This window comes from Triturus cristatus, chromosome 3_1, assembly GCF_964204655.1.
Source record: "Triturus cristatus chromosome 3_1, aTriCri1.1, whole genome shotgun sequence".
Classification (NCBI taxonomy): Eukaryota; Metazoa; Chordata; class Amphibia; order Caudata; family Salamandridae; genus Triturus; species Triturus cristatus.
In genome coordinates this window covers 628,259,054-628,281,031 of record NC_140583.1, presented here as the reverse complement: position 1 = coordinate 628,281,031, position 21,978 = coordinate 628,259,054, and the positions used below count along the sequence as shown (strand labels likewise).

Genomic DNA, 21,978 nt, shown 5'->3' with positions numbered 1-21,978 from the left:
ACCACACAACAGACATTACACCTCAAAATGCTGGAACTTTTAGCCATTTACATGGCTCTCGAAGCATTCCTACCAAACATAACGGGAAAAAATGTCCTTCTACGAACAGACAATATCACAGCAATGTATTGCATTCAGAAACACAGAGGGACCCATTCCATTCAACTGTCACAGCTAGCACAGACCAAATGGAAATGTGCAAAGAGTCACAAAGTCCACCTCCTAGCACAATACATACCAGGAGAGGACAACTCCATTGCAGACCTACTAAACAGGACACAACAAGTTCACAAGTGGGAAATACACACTCTATTACTACTATAATGCTACCAACGTTGGGGAACCCCAACAATAGATCTCTTCGCCAGTGCCAAACTCAAATTGCCAAACCTTCGCTTCTAGACACCGACACCCTCAATCCAAGGGGAATGCACTACGAATGAACGGGGCAGGGATATTTGCTTACACTTTTCCACCTCCCCCATTCATTCCATATGTGTTCAGGAAACTAAGGCAGACTTAATTAACCTCGAAACTCATAGCTCCCACATGTGCTCGACAACCATGGTACATGACACTACTGGAGCTATCCTTCGCACCTCACGAGAAGCTACCCATTTTTCCGAACCTCCTCACTTACAGCTGGGCCTGGGTGCGACATCCAAACACTCTACAGCTCAATATTGCAATCTGGCTCCTTATGTAGTCTAAGTTGGATACTTGAATCTATCTCCAGAACGCATATTGATTTTCTGAGCCCAGAAGACCAACCACAAGAGCATGCTATGCTGCTAAATGGAAATGTTTTTTTCTCTATTGTGCATCACAAAACATTAATGTATCCTTTCCAAGAGAACAACAACTAGTTTATTGCTTGTTACATTTGCAAAAAGCACAGTTAGTATATACCTCCATAAGTCTACATTCAGCAGCTATTGCAGCGTATCTACAGTAGAGGAAGCATCTGAAAGAAACACGTTAGTTAGATTCCTCACCTTAGAATATCCCCAGGCGTCAGACTGGATCCGGAAGATTTTTTGTCAGCAATACCCCTTGCGCGTCGCTAGGCGTCGTCTGCGGCTCCGCGTCCGTCGTCGGCGTCGTGGGCCGGAATGACGTCGTCTGAGTACTTAGATGCCACCCTCGCGCGCTGACATCAGTTCTTCTTTTTTCCGCGCCAGTAAGCGCAAATCCGGGAGAGCTACCCCTTTAGTCACTTTTTGACTAACTTTTTCGATCCCTTTTTGATCTTGTCTCGACTCCGGTGCCGGTAGGATGCCTGGTTTTAAAGCCTGTGCTGACTGTAACCGCCTGATGTCGGTTACGGACCATCACCGCCGGTGCCTTTACTGCTTGGGCCTCGACCACGACGCGGAGTCGTGTTTGGACTGCAAGGCCCTGACCTCGAAGGCTAGACGGGAGCGGTCCCGTAAGCTTCTCGAGATTCGCCACTCGGCTCCGCGAGCCTCTCGATCCCGGTCCAGGAGGAGGTCCAAGGATCGGTCGCGGAGCCGCAGCCGACGTCACCATCGGTCGTCGGGATCCAAGTCTTCGGGTAAGTCGAAGCATTCCAAGAAGTCCAAGAGGCGACACCGCTCTTCGGACTCCCCTCGCCGGTCGCGCGACTCGGCCGAGGGTCAGGGTGGTTCCACCCCCGCGGCTCCGGCGGAGCCGCAGGCGCCGCGCAAGTCCCCATACCCACCGGTCCCTGGGACTGACGCGACGCCGGCGGAGGTCAGTGCCTTCCTCTCGGCCATGAGGAGCCTGGCTCCGCCGTCGACGCCCGCTGGCGCGCCTTCGAGCCCCGCAGACCCGACTGGGCTGCCTTGCCTGCCGGCGGCCCCGGCGCCGTTGACGGCTCCGGCCTCGACGCCGCAAGCGCCCGAGGGACCCGTTCCCGAGTCCCCGCCGACGCCGGTCGACCTCGTCACGCCTCCTCCGCCGGCGTCGACACCGGTACCACCCCCGACACCGACGCCGCTCGACGTAGAGCCCCAGTTCAGCCCCGCTCCGGGCCCGGCGCCGATACGGCGTCGATGGACGCCGCGTTCGGCGCCGCTGGAGACACATTATGTCTATCGCCCGGCTCCGCTCCTTCCTCCTGTATACCAGGAATCGGATGATGGGGACAACTAGGAGGGATCCGAGGATCCTATGGCCGTTCATGCTCAAATGTCACAGGACAGGGCAGATGAACTGGGGGAGGCCAGTGGCCTGGATACCTCTCCGGACACTGGATTCGTCTCTCCTCCGACTGTGGCTTCGGAGGAGGGGGCTGCTTTCTCTGTGGTGCTGCGCAAGGCGGCCGCAGCCCTTGGGCTCGAGCTGCCTGCCGTGGCTGTGAGGACTAACGTCCTTACTGAGGTGCTTCAGTCTGCAGCAAGCTCCACTGAGCCTCTGCTGCAATTCAATGAGGCCCTCATTGACGTTCTGCAGGGCACCTGGTCCAAGCCCTCCACAGTTCCTCCTGTGGACAGGAACGTCGCCAGGCGCCACCACCCTGCTCCGGGCGACCCCAGTTTTCTGTCCCAACACCCTACCCCCGAGAGCCTGGTTATCCAGGCCTCTACCTCCCAATCCTCCTTCCCGACCGCCCCGCCGGACCGGGATTCCAAGAGACTGGAACAGTTTGGCAAGAAGCTGTTCTCCTCCCTTAGTTTGGGCCTGCGGTCTTTGAACACCGCCTGTCTCTTGGACTGTTATTCCCACTCTCTGTGGGATGCGGTGGAGGACGTGCTGCCCCTGTGTCCGGAGGAGGTCCGGACACGACTTACCCAGGCTCTGGCCGATGGGAGGGATGCAGCGCGACATGCTATCCGATGTGGGCTTGACACTACGGACTCGCTGGGTAGGGCAATTTCTACCACAGTGGCGCTTAGACGTCATGCCTGGCTGCGGTCCACGTCATTTTCGGGGGATGTCCAGAGCACTCTCATGGACATGCCCTTTGATGGCACTCGCCTTTTTGGTGAGAAAGCGGACAGTGCGCTGAATCGCTTTAAGGACTCCCGGGCTACGGCCAAGTCCTTGGGCCTCTCGGCCCCGCGGTCGCAAACTTCCGCTTTTCGCCCCTTTCGTGGCCAAGAAAGGGGTGCCTCCTCACGTACGCCTAGCCACCAGCCGCAGAACCAACCTGCGCGCGGTCGCGGACGTGGTTTCCGCCGAGGCGGTTCTGGAGGACGACGAGGTCAGCCCACATCCACCCCGGCAGCATCCGCCTCAAAGCCTTCCTAGTCCGAGCTTTCAGGCCCATTCCACGCCAGTGGGCGGCAGGGTTCGCCATCACCTGCTCCACTGGCGGTCCATCACATCCCCTTCGAGACGACCCCTCCAGCCATGCCACCGCAGCACCACCGTATCTCGGGGGATCATTTGAATCTTCTCCACGAGGAAGTTTCGTCCCTCTTGGCCAAGGGGACCGTCGAGCGCGTTCCGAGCCCAGAAGTAGGTCGTGGTTGTTATTCCCACTACTTTCTGGTTCCCAAGAAGGGCAAAAGGGGCCTACGCCCTATCTTGGACCTCCGGAACGTCAATGCCTTCCTCCGGAAGGAAAGGTTCAAGATGTTAACTTTGGCTCAGGTTCTAGCTGCCCTAGACCCTGGAGACTGGATGGTAGCGTTGGACTTGCAGGACGCATATTTCCACATCCCCGTCCTGCCGGCCCACCGGCGTTACCTGCGGTTCACGGTGGGCCAAGAGCACTTTCAGTTTACCGTGCTCCCCTTCGGCCTCACCAGTGCCCCTCGGGTGTTCACGAAAGTGATGGCGGTGGTCGCAGCTCATCTGCGCAGATCAGGGGTTCCAGTCTTCCCCTATCTCGACGACTGGTTGTTGAAGGCGGGCTCGCCCCAGACAGTCGTCTCCCACCTCCAGACTACGGCGGATCTCCTGCATTTGCTGGGATTTTCCATCAACGTGCCGAAGTCACACTTGAGTCCCTCTCAGAAGCTCCTCTTCATCGGAGCGGTTCTCGATTCGGCGCTGTTCCGGGTCTATCCGCCGGAACAGCGGGTCCGGGATATACAGGCCCTGATTCCCATCTTTCGGCCTCTATCCTGGGTTTCGGTCAGGCTAGTGTTGCGGCTTCTGGGGCTGATGGCCTCCTGCATCCTACTAGTGCATCACGCCAGGCGGCGCATGCGGGCTCTGCAGTGGGACCTGAAGTTTCAGTGGGCCCAGCATCACGGCAACCTGTCCGACCATGTCTTGATCTCAGAGGGCACTGCACAGCAGTTGCAGTGGTGGCTCACGGACCGCGATTGGGTCAAGGGCAAGAGCCTCTCCCTTCCCCAACCGGAGCATGTCGTAGTGACGGATGTGTCCCTCCTGGGTTGGGGTGGCCATATGGGAGAGGCGGAGATCAGAGGCCTCTGGTCTCCGGCGGAGTCTCGTCTCCACATCAACCTGTTGGAGTTGAGAGCGATCCGACTTGCACTGAAAGCCTTCCTTCCCTCTGTCAGGGGAAGTGTCGTGCAGGTGTTCACGGACAACACCACCGCCATGTGGTATTGCAACAAACAAGGCGGGGTGGGGTCGTGGACCCTTTGTCAGGAGGCTCTGCGCCTCCGGACGTGGCTGGAACGCCAGGGCGTCACCCTAGTGGTTCAACATCTGGCGGGCTCTCTGAACGCCAGAGCAGACGAACTCAGCCGCCAGTGCATGATGGATCACGAATGGCGTCTGAACTCCGAAGTGGCGCAAGGTCTCTTTCAGCAGTGGGGAGAGCCTTGGTTAGATCTATTCGCCACCGAAGAGAACGCGCAATGTCAGCAGTTCTGCGTGTTGGAATTTCCAAGGCGGCACTCGCTCGGCGACGCTTTTCGTCACGAGTGGAGTTGCGGTCTGTTGTACGCCTTTCCGCCTATACCACTTCTGCCCAGAGTGCTGAAGAAGATCAGGCACGACTGGGCCCAAGTCATCTTGGTGGCTCCGGATTGGGCACGAAGGTACTGGTATCCCGAGCTACTCAGTATGTTGACCGATCCTCCGATACGTCTGCCCCTTCGGGAGGATCTTCTGTCGCAGCAGCAGGGGACGGTCCTCCACCTGAACCTGTCCAGCCTCCACCTCCATGCGTGGAGATTGAGCGGCGGCAGTTGATGCCATTTGACTTGCCTCCTGAAGTCTGTGATATCATTCTGGCAGCCAGGCGTCCCTCCACAAAGACGGTATACGCCTGCCGGTGGAACAAATTTGTGGCATGGTGCACAGCAAAGGCTGTGGATCCCCTTTCCGCCCCTCTTTCTGAGGTTCTACTGTTTCTTCTTTCTTTAGCCCGGCATGGCTCTGCCCTGGGCACCCTGAAAGGTTATCTTGCTGCCATCTCTGCCTTCTTGCGGCTTCCTGATCAGCCTTCTCTTTTCAAGTCCCCTGTAGTTACACGCTTTCTAAAAGGCATTACTCACATGTTCCCTCCTGTCCCTTTTGTAATGCCTCAGTGGGACTTGAATCTTGTTCTCACATTTCTAATGTGTGCTCCCTTTGAGCCTCTTCATAATTGTCCTCTTCGTCTGCTGACGCTTAAGACTGCTTTTCTGGTAGCCATCACCTCGGCTAGACGGGTGAGTGAGCTCCAGGCTTTATCTTCAAAGCCTCCTTTTCTCTCTGTTCATCCGGACAAGGTTGTCCTTCGGCCTCGTCCCTCCTTTCTTCCGAAAGTGGTGACTCCATTTCATCTTGGGCAGTCTGTCACCTTGCCCACCTTCTTTCCGCCTCCGCATCCTTCCAAAGAGGAAGAGAGGCTCCACCGTCTGGACCCAAAACGTGCGCTCTGCTTTTATTTGGACCACACAAAGCAGTTCCGGGTGGACGACCAACTTTTCGTTGGATACGTGGGTGCTAAGAAGGGGAAAGCTGTGCACAAACGGACCATCTCCCGGTGGGTCGTTTTGTGCATCAAAATGTGTTACTCCTTGGCAAAAAAGGACCCTCCTGTTGGGCTGCGCGCACACTCTACTCGGGCCACAGCGGCTACTACTGCTTTGGGACGGGGTGTCCCTTTGCAGGACATCTGTCAGGCGGCGACGTGGGCTTCGCTACACACGTTTGCCAGGCATTATTGCCTTGACAGCCAAGTCCGGAGGGATGGCTTCTTTGGCCGTTCTGTCCTCCAGGACTTTCTGGTGTGATCTTGGTTCCCAGACCCACCACCGGGGATGGTATTGCTTGGGTATCTATTCTAAGGTGAGGAATCTAACTAACGTGTTTCTTTCAGATGAACAAGTTACTTACCTTCGGTAACGATGTATCTGTAAGAAACATTAGTTAGATTCCTCACCGACCCACCCATCCTCCCCGTTCTGCGAACTGACATCTAGGGTTAAGGTTATCCTTTTCAGGCCCTTAGATTTTATTTTTGGCACCAGTGTCGGTCTTTGCATGGCTCTGCGTTCCTGGCGCGGACAGCTATGTACAAGAACTGACGTCAGTGCGCGAGGGCGGCGTCTAAGTACTCCGACGTCATTCTGGCGCACGACGCCGGACGCGGAGCCGCAGACGACGCCTAGCGAAGCGCAAGGGGTATTGCTGACGAAAAATCTTCCGGATCCAGTCTGACGCCTGGGGATATTCTAAGGTGAGGAATCTAACTAACTAATGTTTCTTACAGATACATCGTTACCGAAGGTAAGTAACTTGTTCAACAATACCTTTTCTGCATTCCTGTCATCAAAACCTTCATGGAAGGATTGAAAATAGTAATTCCACCTCTTACACCACCTGTAGCTACATGGAACGTAAATATTGTGTGAACAAGACTCATGGGGCCAACGTTTGAACCACTACATTACTGTTGAATACAACTCTTAATGTGAAGGTGGCTTTCCTAGTAGCAAAAACCTCCCTACAAAGGGTCAGCGAAATACATACTCTTACAGTTGAAGAACCATATTTTCAAGTGTTCCCAGATAGTGCTTTTACGGACAACCCCAAAGTTCTTACCTAAAGTTATATCACCTTTCCACTTAAATCAAACTTTATAGTTAGCAGTTTCTTCTCAAAACCAGAAAGTGTAGCAAAACATACGTTGCATACACTTGATGTTAAATGTGCACTTCTGTACTATCAGAAAAACACTGCTGTTTGTATCTTTCTCGGTTCCCAGTAACGGTAATGCTATCTCATTATCAGGAATAGCACAATGGATAGTCAAATGTATACAAATTTGCTATGTCAAAGCTAAAAGAACATTGACAACCATGCCAAGGGCTCATTGAACAAGAAAAACGTGAGCAAGAATGGCTTTTCCAGGAAATTTAGCTCTCATTGACATTTGCAAAGCAGCAACATGGATAAACCCACACACTATAAGAAAACACTATAGTGTTGATGTACAAGCCAGACAACAAGCTCAAGTTGGACAAACGTTCCTTCGAACATTATTTCAAACAAACACACCATCTCATACCTAAAGCCACCCTGATGGGAGTACTACTTTACAGTCTATGCATATCATATGTATCTGTAGCCAACACATGCTACGAATGCAGTATGTTATGTAGTCTGTAAGCATCTATTCATAGCTTATAGTGCTGCAGATTCACATGCACTCTTCCACCTCCCCGGCAGGGATTAGATGGTGACTTAAATGCACACAAATACAGCATGTTCAACAGCAAAGCTAACTTTGCAGACTATATCCTCACTCTATATTGCAAGAGGAAAAATGCATCTAACAAAGGAGCTGTTGAACATGCACAATTTTCAGTATTTTGATCCAGAAGCTGCTTCAGGTCACTTTTGTTTTAATTTGTTAGCCCCTATTGCTTTATAATGTGCTCCATAAATCATCATGTGATTAAGGTTCTTCTTCAGTTGGATGGCACTGAACCAACACCTCTGCATGGCTGTAGTCTTTCCATGCAAAGAATCTGTATCCTGTACACAATTCCATCAGTCATTAAGGAGTGGTCTGTAAGTAACCTAGAGACAGTTTTCCAAAGTGTTTGTAAAAATAAATTGTTGAGCCAGCTCTTACACCATCATGGTTTTAGTGAGATAAGTTAATAATGAGGTGCTGTCCTGATGTGCAGGACTGATCTGCTAACTATATTGTGTGGATATGCATGGCTATATTCCTTTAGCGTATACAAATTTAGGATTGTCTTTCACCATTCATTGCTTTACAGCTCCAATGGTGTGTACAAATTGATTTAATTTTGGCTGATACATCCTGAAGTCTAGCTCGGATATCTGCTGCCTTCTATTAAAACAGCCAAACCTGATCTTTTTTTTTTTTTTTTTACCCCTTAGCTGGCTGCTTGAGTATGTCCCTTGATCATCAGATCTCATCTCAAAAGCAGTCGGAGAACCGAAGTCGAAAGGTTGAAGTAATTGATCTTACAGTCGACAGTTCATCTGAGGAAGAGGAAGAGGAGCCCCCTGCTAAGCGCAGCTGTCCCTCTGTCTCTCCTTCATCTCCACCTAACAAAGGGTGAGTATACTAGAAATTAATTGCTTAAGTCACAGCCAGTAAGGTACACAAAAGGGGAGGATAGGTGGTGATGCAATTAACATAGCCATGTATGTACTATGGAGATACACACTCTGCACACTCCTGCCATTTAGTGTTGTGCGTGGATATTTGCAAGTTGTTTTTGTTTGAAGAAGTCTTTGGCCTTTGTCTTGTGACTATCTACCTGGGCCCACAATGTACAAGGGCTAAGACTCCATGTCATATTTTTTTTTCTGCCATCAGGTTTGGTCGTTTTAGCACTACCTCTGGGACATCAATCATGTCAGCACTTCATTTGACAATGTGTCCATTTTGTTTGCACAGCATTGAGGACATCGCTGGTTTGAAGTCAACTGCTCCAAAACATTTTTAGATTTCATGTACTCTGGTTGTATGAGAATTACTTTGTCAGGAAAGGGATATAGAGAATACACCATTCCAATGTTGGTCAAGGTGCAACCCAGAGTTCCTGTGGTAAAGTCCACCATTGAGTATGCAACCTCTACCTAACTCAAGACCACAAGGAATCGGACTATGTAGCATGCAAAGCCTTAAAAAACAGAAAACTATCAGGTAACCAATGGAATATCGCTGGGCAGACTACAGGATGCATATCCATGACACCAATGATGTGCCAGACATTGTTGACCCGAAGACCTTGAGGCTGCCTTTCAGGAAGGTGAGAGGTCTTCGAACGTTCCACCTGCCCAAATCCCTACAGCTCAGACATTGAGGAGGACCCAGTCATTCCCGTGCCAAAGCAGAGGTCCAACGCAAAGACAACACCCGGAGCCCAAATTTCTCGACCCACACCAAGAATCTGCTCTCCAGGGTATGACCTCAAAAGCCATCTCGACAGGAGGCAGAGCAATGCTTCCACTGGAGTATGGCATCAAGCCTGAGACTGACTAAATAGCCACTGAGCTTTGGGTCAGCCCTCTGCTTCTGAGTGTGGGCAACTCTGAGATCTACTTTCGGCTCCAGAAAAGCTGCAAGAGAAATCAACTGAATCGCTGCTGCCCACAGTGCAGAGTTGGCCTCTTGGGAAGGACCAGCCACCGTTGAAGCTGAAATCAACTCCCAAACCAGCTTTGAAGCCACTCTGAATCCAAAACAAATAAAAGATCTTGATGCCAAGTTGAAGTTTGTAGGAAGCTGGCACTGTATATACTATCCCGAAATAAGGTATAGCGTGCACAGAGTCCAATGGATCCCCAGAGGTATAGCAGAGGACAAAGCAGATAGTACTTTACTATCAAGTTAGCTGAGCAGTTAGGCTTAGCAGAGGGTAGTGTTGAGCATTTGCTCTACACACTAGGGCAAGAAATGATGTCACACACTCAAAGAGTGAATCCAGGCCAATTGTTTGTATAAAAAGTTACTTTATTTTTATTACTAGAACCAAGATTTACTTAGTAGCAGGTAAGTGATACTTTCAAAACAATAATACTTTTCAAAATATGATGTGTACTGGTTTTGTAGACGCATCCACGTTACTTTGCAGTAGAGAAAATGTGTTGTAAACTCTTTAGAATACTTGTAATTCAAATTACTTTCTAGTTACTTTTCAGTTTCTTTTCTAACTTGGTGCAAAACAAAGTAATAACAGAGTTTAGGCACTGGAGCACATCCGTAAACAAGACTCAATTGTAGACACTAAGTTACTTTGTTGCAATACAAGACTGAACATTTTTCAGAGAAAAAACACACCATGCAATCCTATGGGGAAAACGAAGTTAGCAATTGCAGGTAAATGAAACTATTTTTGTGTGCTCCTTTTGGGGGGTAGAGCCAAGGTTCCCCAGTGTTCAAATCGGCACTCAATGTGCCCCACCAGTGGCACTAGGTCGGCCAGTTGTAGTGTGAAAGGGGTGGGCCAATGCTAGACAATGGGGACTAGGGGATTATCGGTTGGAGGCTGCTCACGGGCAGGTAAAGCGGCCTTGGAAGGTGATCTTCAGAAGTTAAAGTACAGGGGGGCAAGGCAACACAAAAACCACACCACCAGCGGCACAGGGGCAGCCAGGTGCAGGGTGCTCACACAGCTTCGGGCGGTTACCCTATGGAGATTGTCGGTTCTAGTTTCAGGCTGCAAGCTCAGACCAGGAGGTATTTTTGATGGAATCAACAGCCAGGGCAGGAAGTTGAGATGCCAGGCGACGTAAGGGCACCGTTGGATCTGGTCACCAAGAAGCAGGGCCGGAGGATGCAGGGGTGTCTTTGGATGTTGGGTTTCTCCTTACCGGGCAAGTCGCTGTTGAGCGGGGTCATTGTAAAGAGGCTGCAGGTGTCAACACTGGACCCTGGAGGCGACACCCCTCGATGGTTTGGAGGTCAGGAGCGCTGGGGAACCACTTCAGGACCAGTGGGCCCCTCTGGACATTGGCCGTGGACGGCGGGTGCAGAAGTAAGTCCTCGAGCAGGGTTTCTTGGTTTTGCAGGGCCTTAATCTTCTTTAGCTGGGAGCCTTGAGTCTTTATTGAAGCATGGGACCAGTCCTCACCAGGTCTGGAGGTCGCTGATCCTTTTTGGATGCACAGTTTTCTTCGCAGGGGGGTTCGGAGTCCCAGGCAGGCCGGTAGAGCTGTGGCCAAGTGAGTTGGACCCGGGGTCTTCACTGCTGTGACGCCTTCGGGTTCCAGTCTTAGGTCATCAGAATCTGAGGAGCTGGGTTTAGGGATGCTCCTAAATACTGTTTTAGGGGTGTTACTGGGGTAGCACGGTAGTAGCCAATGGGCTGCTGTCCTTAGGGTGACCACACCCTTAGTGTGTTCACCCCGTGTGGGGGAGTGGGCACAATCCCTGACCCTGATTGGAGAGTGCCTGCCATCTGCAAAATGGCAGGCACTGAAGAGTGGCCTTCACCTAGCCTCTCCCAACTGAGAGGTGGGCCTGGCAGAGGTGGGCACACCTTCTGGGCTGTCCAGATTTTCCCACCTGTCTTCCCGTCTAAAAGGGGGTGAAGACAGGAAGTGGGGATGAAGACAGGAAGGGGGCCAGTACCTGCTAGCAGGGGAGGCTGGGAGCCGCTTTGCAAAGGCGGCCAGGCCTTTGAAGCTACCTTGCCACAGATTGCTCTTTCTGACTCGGGATGGGGGGGTAGGGGGAAGAGGGGGTAAACACCTCCAACCAGTAAAGGCTTAGTTTCTGGGGCCTGGGAGTGAAGGCTCCAACCTTGGGGCTCTGGAAAACTTTCTCGTGGTGGCAGGCTAGTGTTCACCAGTCAGCAACACACCAGTGGTTGGTTTGGTTCATGTGTCCCCTCAAGAAGAGACCCCTGAGTGCAGGGGATAATAAATTTGGCACTGGAAACAGTGCAGGTTTATTATTCTGAGATGTTTGATACCAAACATCCCAGGAATCAGTAAAATCATTATGGTGCTAGGAAACATTGTGATGACCAGTTTCTAGAGCATATACTTGGTATAGCTTTACTGGGCACTTGCAATATCTAAGAATGGCATCGACTCCTTCCTCAGATTGTTTTTTTCCGCCATCGGGTACGGATGTAAATTGCTGTACTCCGGGTCGGTGTCGTACTCTATCCCCCTTCGACGCGCAATCCCTCACCACTCGACGGTATTGTTTCGGTCGCGTTCCCCTTCGACACGCATCCAACAATTCATCAAAACCTTCGATTCCGGTCGTCGATGCGGGCCGTTGGGCCTATCAGCGCCATCAGGTCCTGCAGTCAATGGAGAGAACTCGATTTAAAAAATGCCCCATGTGTGGTGCTAAATTTCCACACACTGATCTCCACCTTTGCCTCTCTCCAGAACACGAGGACAAAGACTGTGAGGCCTGTGCTTCCTTCAGATCAAAGAAGACCATACGTGATCGTCGGGCTCGACATCACATAATGTCTCGATCAACTACCTCGGCGCTGGACGACATTTTTGATGCAGGCCCGATGTTCCAGAACAACAAGAACCGAAGGATGAAGACATCAGCGTCTCCGAGGCCGACGAGTCAGATGCCGAGGATCAGACGGTTACTCCAGGTCAACAGATCGTGAGTACCCAGATCCAGATCCCTGCCCCATCTAAAATGAAAGATAAGGCTCCGGTGACACCTTCGCCTTCGGGCTCAGGTCGACACCGCGATAATACTTTAGGTGCCCCACCCTCGGGCTTGGTTCCGAAGTCCAGAGACAAGCCTTCAGGCCGCTCGGGATCGAGCCAGCCACATAGCGGTACCGAAAAACCATCTCTGGCACCGAAACAAAAACTGAAACCACACAGTGCCACGCCCTGTTCTATCGACACCGAAGACTGCTTTGGCACCGAAACACACCGAGGACAAGCCATCCGAGCCGAAAAAAATCCATAGATCTTCAGAGCCAAAAAAGATTTCGGACTCCAACTCCACCAAAACATAAGGAGACCAAGACCCCTCCTAAAGCTACAGAGCCTAAACCAAAGCACCCTCTAAACCAAAGTCGTTAGTGCCAAAGGAGGACAATAGCTCAAAGGAACTGTTTCAACCAGATCCGAAACAAAAAACTCTACACATTGACCCTGTTACCGGTCATGTCACAACAATGCCACCTACAAAGAGGAAATTGGACACCTCAGAGGCATCTGAGATACCCTTAAAGAAGAAAGACATAGCAACTTCACCTTTTAGACCCTCCTCTCCTCCTCCAAATCTTCCAACTATACCACTTTCTACAGTACACTCTCCAACACCTCCTTCACCTGCACCACAAGAGGATGAAGATGACAAGGGGGGGAGGGGGATGGGGATGTAGGCCCACAAGGTGATGAGGATGATGATATCCACAGTATCCCACCACCTGACCCTTGGGACGATTATAATAATATCCCAGAAATACCGGAGCCTGACTCGTATCCATCTAAACTATCCCCTCTAGACGACAACATAGGTTTTGCGCAGCTCATAAATAGAGCAGCCAAATATCATGCAGTAGAATTACACTCAGACCCTTTGGAGGAAGATTTTTTATTAGAGACTTTTACACATTCACAAAAGTCAACAAGTACTTTACCTATGTTAAAAGGTATGATTAAACATGCCCCTGATGTGTTTAAAGACCTTGTCAGGGCTAGAATTCTCAACCCCAGAGTTGATAAAAAAAATATAAACCAGCTCTAAATGATACAGCTTATATCAAGGGACAGTTCCCTCTAGATTCTCTGGTAGTGTCAAATGCCCGTAAACTGGCAAATTCCCAAACAGGTGATGCCCCTCCACCGGATAAAGAATCTAAATTATTGGACGCATCTGGTAAACGGGTTGCGTTTCAGGCGGCACATTTCTGGCGCATTGCCAACGCCCAAGCTTTGTTGGCCAGGTATGATAGGGCGCATTATGATGAACTTGAGACACTCATGCAACATCTTCCAGAACAATATAGTTCTAAAGCTAACAACCTCATTCAAGAGGGAAAACTAATTAAAAACACCTCTATCAAATGTGCTCTTGATGCAGCAGACACAGCATCTCGTGCCGTTAACACAAGTGTCTTACTGCGCAGGCACGCATGGCTACGCATATCTGGTTTTAAACAAGAGGTACAGTCTCAAATTCTTAATCAGCCTTTTGATCAAGAACACTTGTTTGGACCTACGGTAGACACATCTTTAGAAAAGATGAAGAAAGACACTGAAACAGCTAAATCTATGGGGGCCTTACAGTCACCAACAACTAGAGGACCCTTTTGTCACACCGTTTATAGGGGCGCTTCCAAGACCATTGGAACAGACAACACTTCTTCCTACAAAAACCCCACTCAAACTTCCTCTAACAGAGAATATTTTAAAGGAGGTTACAGAGGAAATAACGAAGGAAGAGGCCGCAGTAATAACACCCGAACCTCCCCTAGCACAAAACAGTGACTTCCCTCCACTCCCCCCAGACCCTTTCACTCCGGTCGGGGGAAGACTATCACAGTTCCTACCTGTCTGGAATTCCATCACCACAGACAACTGGGTGACACAAATTATCCTGTATGGTTACTGCCTGGAACTCACCTCTACTCCTCCACACATACCACCCAAACAACGTCCGATGTCCACAGAACAACTCACGCTTCTAAAACAGGAGATTCTCTCTCTTGCAAAAGCAGACAATAGAAACGGTTCCCATACACCATCAAGGTACAGGGGTTTACTCCCTTTACTTCCTCATCCCAAAAAAGGACGGTACTCTCAGTCCAATATTAGACCTCAGAACGTTAAATCTGTACATACAATCCGACCACTTTCACATGGTCACTCTCCAACAGGTCCTCCCATTGCTCCAACAAGGCGATTTCCTTTCCACTCTAGATCTCAAGGACGCCTACTTTCTCATTCCTATTCACCCTGCCCACAGGAAATATCTACTGTTTATAGTGGACTGTCAGCACTACCAGTTCAAAGTGCTCCCATTCGGAGTGACTGCAGCACCCAGAGTCCTCACAAAATGTCTCGCAGTAGTAGCAGCTCACTTGCGAAGACAATACATTACCTCGACGACTGGCTTATAAAAGCCAAGTCACGCAGCGATTGTGTGCGCCACACACACAAAACAATCCAGCTGCTGCACAACTTAGTATTCACATTAAACCTCACCAAGTCACATCTTCAACCGTCCCACACCCAACAGTATCTAGGCACCACAATAGATACTTCAAAAGCCCTTGCATACCCCAGCCCAGCCAGGATAGCCAGCATGCAAGCTCTCATAACAAAATTTCCACCTCAATACTAGCTCGGTTGTTCATGCAACTAATAAGGATGATGGCCTCTTGCATTTTAATCGTACCTTATGCAAGACTCCAAATGCGTCCATTAAAAGAATTTTTAGCACATCAGTGGAACCAGGCTCAAGGTCAGCTTACAGATCTGGTGCTGGTAGACAGCCTCACGCATCGCTCTCTGCAGTGGTGTAACACACAAAACCTTTCCAAAGGGCGGCCCTTCCTAGATCTGGTTCCGCAGATAGTGCTAACAGCGGGCGTATCGCTCACCGGATGGGGAGCTCATCTCTTAAACCATACCATTCAGGGTTTGTGGACCCATCAACAGAAACTGCCCAACATCAATCACCTCAAATTACTGGCGATTTTTCTCGCATTAAAATCAGTCGAAATGCATCTCGTACACAAAGCTGTCCTCGTCCGTACGGACAATATGACAGCAATGAACTATATACAAAAACGGGGGGGACACTTTCTGCAACTTTCACGCCTAGCGCAAAGCATATGGAGATGGGCCATTCCTCAACAAATATACCTTTTAGCAGAACATCTTCCAGGGGAACACAATCAGATTGCGGATCTGCTCAGTCGTCAAACAACAGATCCACGAATGGGAACTTCATCCGCAAGTTCTTCATCTGTTTTTTCAAATGTGGAGCCACCCAGACATAGATCTGTTCGCCACACATTTAAACACAAAATGCCCAAGCTTCGCCTCCAGGTATCCACACCCATTGTCCAAAGGCAATACGATATTGGATGAACTGGTCAGGCAGATTTGCGTACGCTTTTCCGTCTCTCCCGCTCATTCCATTACTGGTGCTCAAGCTCAAACAATAGTCTCTCACAATGATTCTAGTTGCTCCAACTTGGGCCCGGCAACCATGGTTCACAACCCTGCTGGAACTCTCACTAGTTTCATATCAAAAGTTGCACCCCTCCCCAAAGCTTCTCATGCAGAACCATGGAGAGATAAGGCATCCAGATGCAGCTCAACTGAACCTAGCGACCTGGCTCCTGAAGTCTTAGAGTTTGGTTACCTCAATCTCCCACCAGACTGTATGAACGTCATTTAAGAGGCTAGACGTCCTACCACTAGAGCATGATATGCAGCTAAATGGAAAACATTTGTGATCTGCAATAACACCACAATCAATTCACTAGATGCTTCAATTCAAAACATCATTTGTTACCTCCTGCATCTACACAAATGTAATCTGGCATTCACATCTATACGATTACATCTTGCTGCCATAGCTGCTTATCTACAGAACAGACAACACTTGTCATTGTTTAGGGTACCTGCCATTAAAGCATTCATGGAAGGCCTTAAAAGAATAATTCCTCCCAGAGTTCCACCCTCTCCAGTGTGGAATCTAAACATTGTCCTTACCAGGCTCATGGGTCCCCCATTTGAACCTTTACATAAATGTGAGCTACAATTTCTCACATGGAAAGTAGCTTTTCTTGTGGTGATCACATCTCTCAGAGGAGTTCGTGAACTCCAGGCATTAACCATACAAGAACCACATTTTTACAAATACATCACAACAAAGTGTTTCTTAGGACAAACCCTAAATTCTTACCAAAAGTTGTTTCTGCTTTCCACCTTAACCAGTCTGTTGAACTACCAGTCTTTTTTCCTCAACCAGACTCAGTAGCAGAACGGGCTCTTCATACGCTTGACGTCAAAAGAGCTATCCTTTATTACATTGAAAGAACAAACTTTCAGGAAAACTAAACAACTTTTTGTAGCTTTCTCACCATCACATAAAGGCAATCCTATATCAAAAGCTGAAATTGCCAGGTGGATCGTTAAATGCATCCAGATATGCTACCAAAAAGCAAAGCGTACATTATCCATTCCCCCTAGAGCGCATTCCACACGCAAACTAGGGGCTTCTGTGGCATTCTTAGGGAACATTCTCATAGATTACATTTGTAAAGCAGCAACATGGTCTACACCGCACACTTTCACAAAACACTATTGTGTAGATGTGCAGGCAAAACAAAAGGCTAGTGTGGGCCAGGCTGTACTAAAGACACTTTTTCAAACCACTGCAACAGATACAGGTGGCCACCGCTAGGGAGAGTACTGCTGTACAATCTATGCACAAGTATATATTCTGCAGCTCATATGCCTCGAACGGAAAATGCTACTCACCAGTATGCATCTGTTCTTGGCGTGTAGAGCTGCAGAATTATGTACGCCCACCCGCCTCCCCGGGTACCTTTATCTGTTGCAGTGCTATCTTACTTAGATACATCACACATGGACATCTTTCTGTTTCTCACAAACTCCATCATCACCCATTATGGTGAAAAACAATCTGAGGATGGAGTCAATGCCCATGCGCACTATCTTCCTAGGGAGGAGTCACCTATCTCATGACTACAAAGAACTTCTTCCAATACAAAAACAAAGTGCAAACATTCGAGCCCAACACCAGATGGCGATCTATGCACAAGTAATTCTGCAGCTCTACATGCCAAGAACATATGCATACTGGTAAGTAGCATTTTCCTTTTGATACAAACAAATTGGTCCGAGTTCAGTCTTTGAGTATGTGACATCATTTGCTGCCTAAGTGTGTACAACAAATGCTTAACACTACCTTCTGATAAAGCCTTACTGCTCGCCCACACTACCACAAATATAGTAAGGTGCTATCTACTTTTACATCTGCCTACCTTTGGGGTTCCCCTGGACTCTGTGTACATTATACCTCATTTTGGTGTACTATATACAGAGCCAGCTTCCTACACCCACCGGTCCCGGCAATGTCCCCCAGCGCTCCAGAGTCCGATTCAGAGTCCACCGTGGGTTGACCCCTCCAGGACTCCACCTCTTCCCCCCCCCCCCCCCCCCCCCCATGTTGCCTGCAGCCTCGGCACGGAGACCTCCCCCTGCCTCTCCCCCCAACTGCAAGTGGTCCAGTAGGGTGAAATCCGACCTCAAGACACCTGCGTATCTAGCCGCCCTGCGCTCTGGAGAAGAGGAACTGAGGTGCACCTACGTCCCCGAGCCCTCCAACTTACCTGCCCAGCTGTTGGTTCCTCCCGAAAGACTTCCTGAACCGAGCCTGCAGCCACAATCCAAAACCGTCAACTCCCATTGAAAACAGGACACCTGATGCCGAATCAGCACTCTGCACCCGGCCGCCCCTGTGCTGCTGTGGGTGCACCTTGTGTGGTAACTCTGATACCCCTTTTCCCTGAGCTTAACCCTAGGAGCTTTGCTTCCTCAATCTTGTGATCTGCCCGAGAGCAGCCCCCAAACGACGGGCCCCATGGGCTAACATTGGGCCTCAGCACCCAACTGCCCTAGTGCCGCTGAGGGTGTTCTTTGGGTGCATCCTTGACTCTGGGGGTTCCCTTGTTCTGACCCCAGAAACTCACCCTTCAAGAATGTTTACTTACCTGCAAAACGATAACCCCACTTTTCTCCATAGGATTGCATTGACTGTTTTCCTCTGAAAAACTTCTAAGTGTGGAGGGTGTTTTGTATGGGAACCTAAGAAACTGTTTTGATTTTTAAAAAAAACTGTTTACTCACCATTTATGTCCCAGTTTGATATCTAGGCATATCACACTGAGTAGAAAAAGTAATCTAAAACACACTCAAAAGTATTCCTGATAGTAATTACAACTGTATTTGCACATTTTTACAAATCTGTAAGAGAATTCAGTATTCATCAAGTTTGCTTTTTAACTATCTGTCTTGAAAAGTACAATCATATTTACCTGTACCGAGTCCTGCTTGGTTTTATAAATAAAAATGCAACAAAGAAATATTTTTAATTCAAGCAATTGGTCCGAGTTCAGTCTTTGAGTGTGACTTCATTTTTTACCCGAGTGTGTACAATAAATGCTTAACATTACCCTCTAATAAAGCCTTACTGCTTGCCTACACATGAACAAATGGAGAGTAAGGTATTGTCTACTTTTACCTCTGTAGGCCTTTGAGGATCCACTGCACTCTGTGCACACTATACCTTACTTTGGTATAGTATAAACAGAGCCAGCTTCTTTCAAGCCTCCCCTCCAGGAGTCTCGGTATTTATGGTAGGCACATTTTCACTTCCACCAGTTCAGCCTTGCGGTCAGTTAATAGCGCTTGTGTTCTGAGCGATTTTCTCACACGTTTCGCGATTCGGTCACATGCCTGTTACCCTCTGTTCCGGAACGATCTTAACCAAATACTCCACGATGGGCAAAAAGCAGCTAAACTGATGATTTAACATGGTATGTATACCACAGACACTGTGTGGCAAGCCATGCCTCTTTTAGTGACGCTCCACCGTCCTGCCTGGCTATGCACTTCTGGTTTCTCAGAAGGTGTTCAAGCCACCTTGTAGACATGCCCTTCGATTGTGTACATCTGTTCAGTGCTTAGGCTGATTCCGCATTGCAGCTTTTTCGGGGCAATCGAGGTGGAACAGAGTCTTGACTCTATTTTTCAATAACGTCTGCCTCCCTTGTTCCTCCTGTGCTAGGCTTGTACGGGGATGTTCCTCTTTCACATATGAGCCTGTCTAGGGCAGAGCCCATTGACTTACTTTTCAAATTGCCTTTTCCACCTACTGGTGGCACCCGGTGAAGTATTACTGCCTTCTGCAGGTTTTATTATTAATCTTCATCTATCGATTGTGTGTTATGGTTCTCGTTATCTGGGACGTATATTACTTTGTGAACTTATGTGAACTTCTCCGCCTATTGCTACAAGGTGTTTTTCTTTTCTGAAGATGATTTGTCTACCCAAGTGCTAATCTGTATAAGATATATTGCTTGCATTGTGCAGATGCACTGTTACCTTGTTCCCTGTTCTATGGGGACCATCTTCTCTATGTTTTATAGGCATTCCTAGATATGTTTCTGGAACTTTAATATCCCTTATAGAGAGCTTCAATTTATATGCCTCTGGAAAGATAGTGCAGGGGTTTCTAGCCTTGCACCAGCCCCCCCCCCCCCCCTTTTTATTTTGCTGGGCATATCTCTCCTCACATGAGGTGTTCCTTAAACTCTATCCAGCGTCCTTCTTTCCCTAGCAGAAGCAGTGGGATGGGTGGCATAGTCCTTAGGCTACGGTATATTGTCTGCTCCTGGCCTAAGCAGTGTTTCCACTTAGGTCCTTCATCAGTTTGTTGGCACTTCTTATTGTGCTGCTCTTGCTGTATATTGGCAAGAAGGGCTCCTGCCACTGATCTTTCAAGATTCCTTGTTGGAGTATCTAGTCTGTATTTTGTTTATGGATGGATTACACACACAACCCTATTCTTCTGTGCCACCACCCTGGCTCTCGATCATTCGTCTCATCCCAGCGATAAGCTGTTATTTCTTTTTCGCTTTGGGGATATGCCTTGTGCCTTTGTTTCCATGTGCAACACTTCTAATACAGTTCACATACCAGCCATTGCATTTAGATACTGAACTGGTTGTTCGTCAGAACTCTCCTTCTACCCCCCTTTTTCGGTGTTCGCGGCTGTTTTTCATCTTAAGTTTCCTTCTTGAACATTTGTTCCTTGAATGTTATGGTTCCTTCTCTTGTGGGATTGGTTTGCAAGAAAGCTTAATGCTCCCTGTGGATTCTTTTTTGCTGAGTGTTCCTCTCACTCCTTACAGAACGTGATAAGGGGTTAGTTATACCTCTTCAACCTTACTTTTTGGATTCCTTCTCCTTGAAAGATTCTCTCTCTCTCTCCCTTCTCTTAATTTGGAAGATGTGGGGGTCTTTCTCCTCCATAGTAATAGTAGAAGTAAGGTGTTTTTTGCTGTGCTTAGACTATACCTTCCAGTCATTTTTCTGAGTCCTGGCTCATGTAGAGACATTCTTTCCTGGCCTCAACACTTGTGCTTGTATGCACTCCTCTCTGTCTGTTACTTCAGTTTTTTCATACTGGTATTTTGTTCTTGGACTTCCAACTTTCACGTTTGTGGGGGCTTGGTCCCTACATGACTGTGTACCCTATCTTTTATCCAAGCTTCAGCCAGGTCATGTTTTGTCTGATATCTTTCTTTTGGATTTGAGACTGGTTATCTGTCTAGGCTTTCCGTGTGTTGGCCTTTGGTTCAACTATATCTTTTTATAGACCCAGGTGCTACTCTTCATTTCTATACTCTAGCAGGGTTTTCACACCTGTGGCTCTTTTTTGATCATCTATCAACCACCTTATTGTAGCCATATCAGTCAGTAGCGTTGTTTTCATGTTAGATTGCCATTATTTTCTGGGGTGTGCGATTGCCTCCATCCCGTCTATCTTCTTATAAGGTATCATGTTGCTGGTTACCCCGCACGCGCTCTCTTTCTCTCTCTTTCTCTCTCTCTCTCACACTCTCTCACACTCTCTCACACTCTCTCACACTCACTCTCTCTCACACTCTCACTCTCTCTCTCTCTCACTCTCTCTCTTTCTCTCTCTCTCTCTCTCTCTCTCTCTCTCTTTCTCTCACTCTCTCTCTCACACACTCTCACACACTCTCACACTCTCACTCTCTCTCACACTCTCACTCTCTTCGAAGCATGTGTGCTGTAGATCAAATGCTTTGCATACACCTGCCATCTAGTGTTGGATCCAGATGTTAGCAGGTTGTTTTTCTTTGAAAAAGTCTTTCCAGTCAAGAGATGGGTGACTCCTCCTTTCAGGGATAGTGTGCATGGGCATCAACTCCATTGTTGGATTTTTTTCTGCCATCGGGTTCGGACATGTATTGCTGCGCTCCAGTTCGAAAATGTTCTTCGGGTTCCCCTCGGTGCGCAATCCACTCTTCCCGCGTCGGTATTGTTTTTAATGCGTATCCCACTTTTCCGCGTCTCGGTCAAGGA

General features: G+C 48.8%; 1 protein-coding gene across 3 annotated transcripts in view; it reads left to right on the top strand.

Moving 5' to 3' along the window:
• Positions 1-21,978, top strand: part of PIAS1 (protein inhibitor of activated STAT 1) — an 872,437-nt gene that overhangs the window by 677,787 nt on the left and 172,672 nt on the right. For all 3 annotated transcript variants that reach the window (XM_085644594.1, XM_085644596.1, XM_085644595.1), the window contains exon 11: positions 8,251-8,431. In XM_085644594.1, coding sequence (XP_085500720.1) covers positions 8,251-8,431 — 181 coding nt within the window. The remainder of the gene's footprint in view (positions 1-8,250; positions 8,432-21,978) is intronic.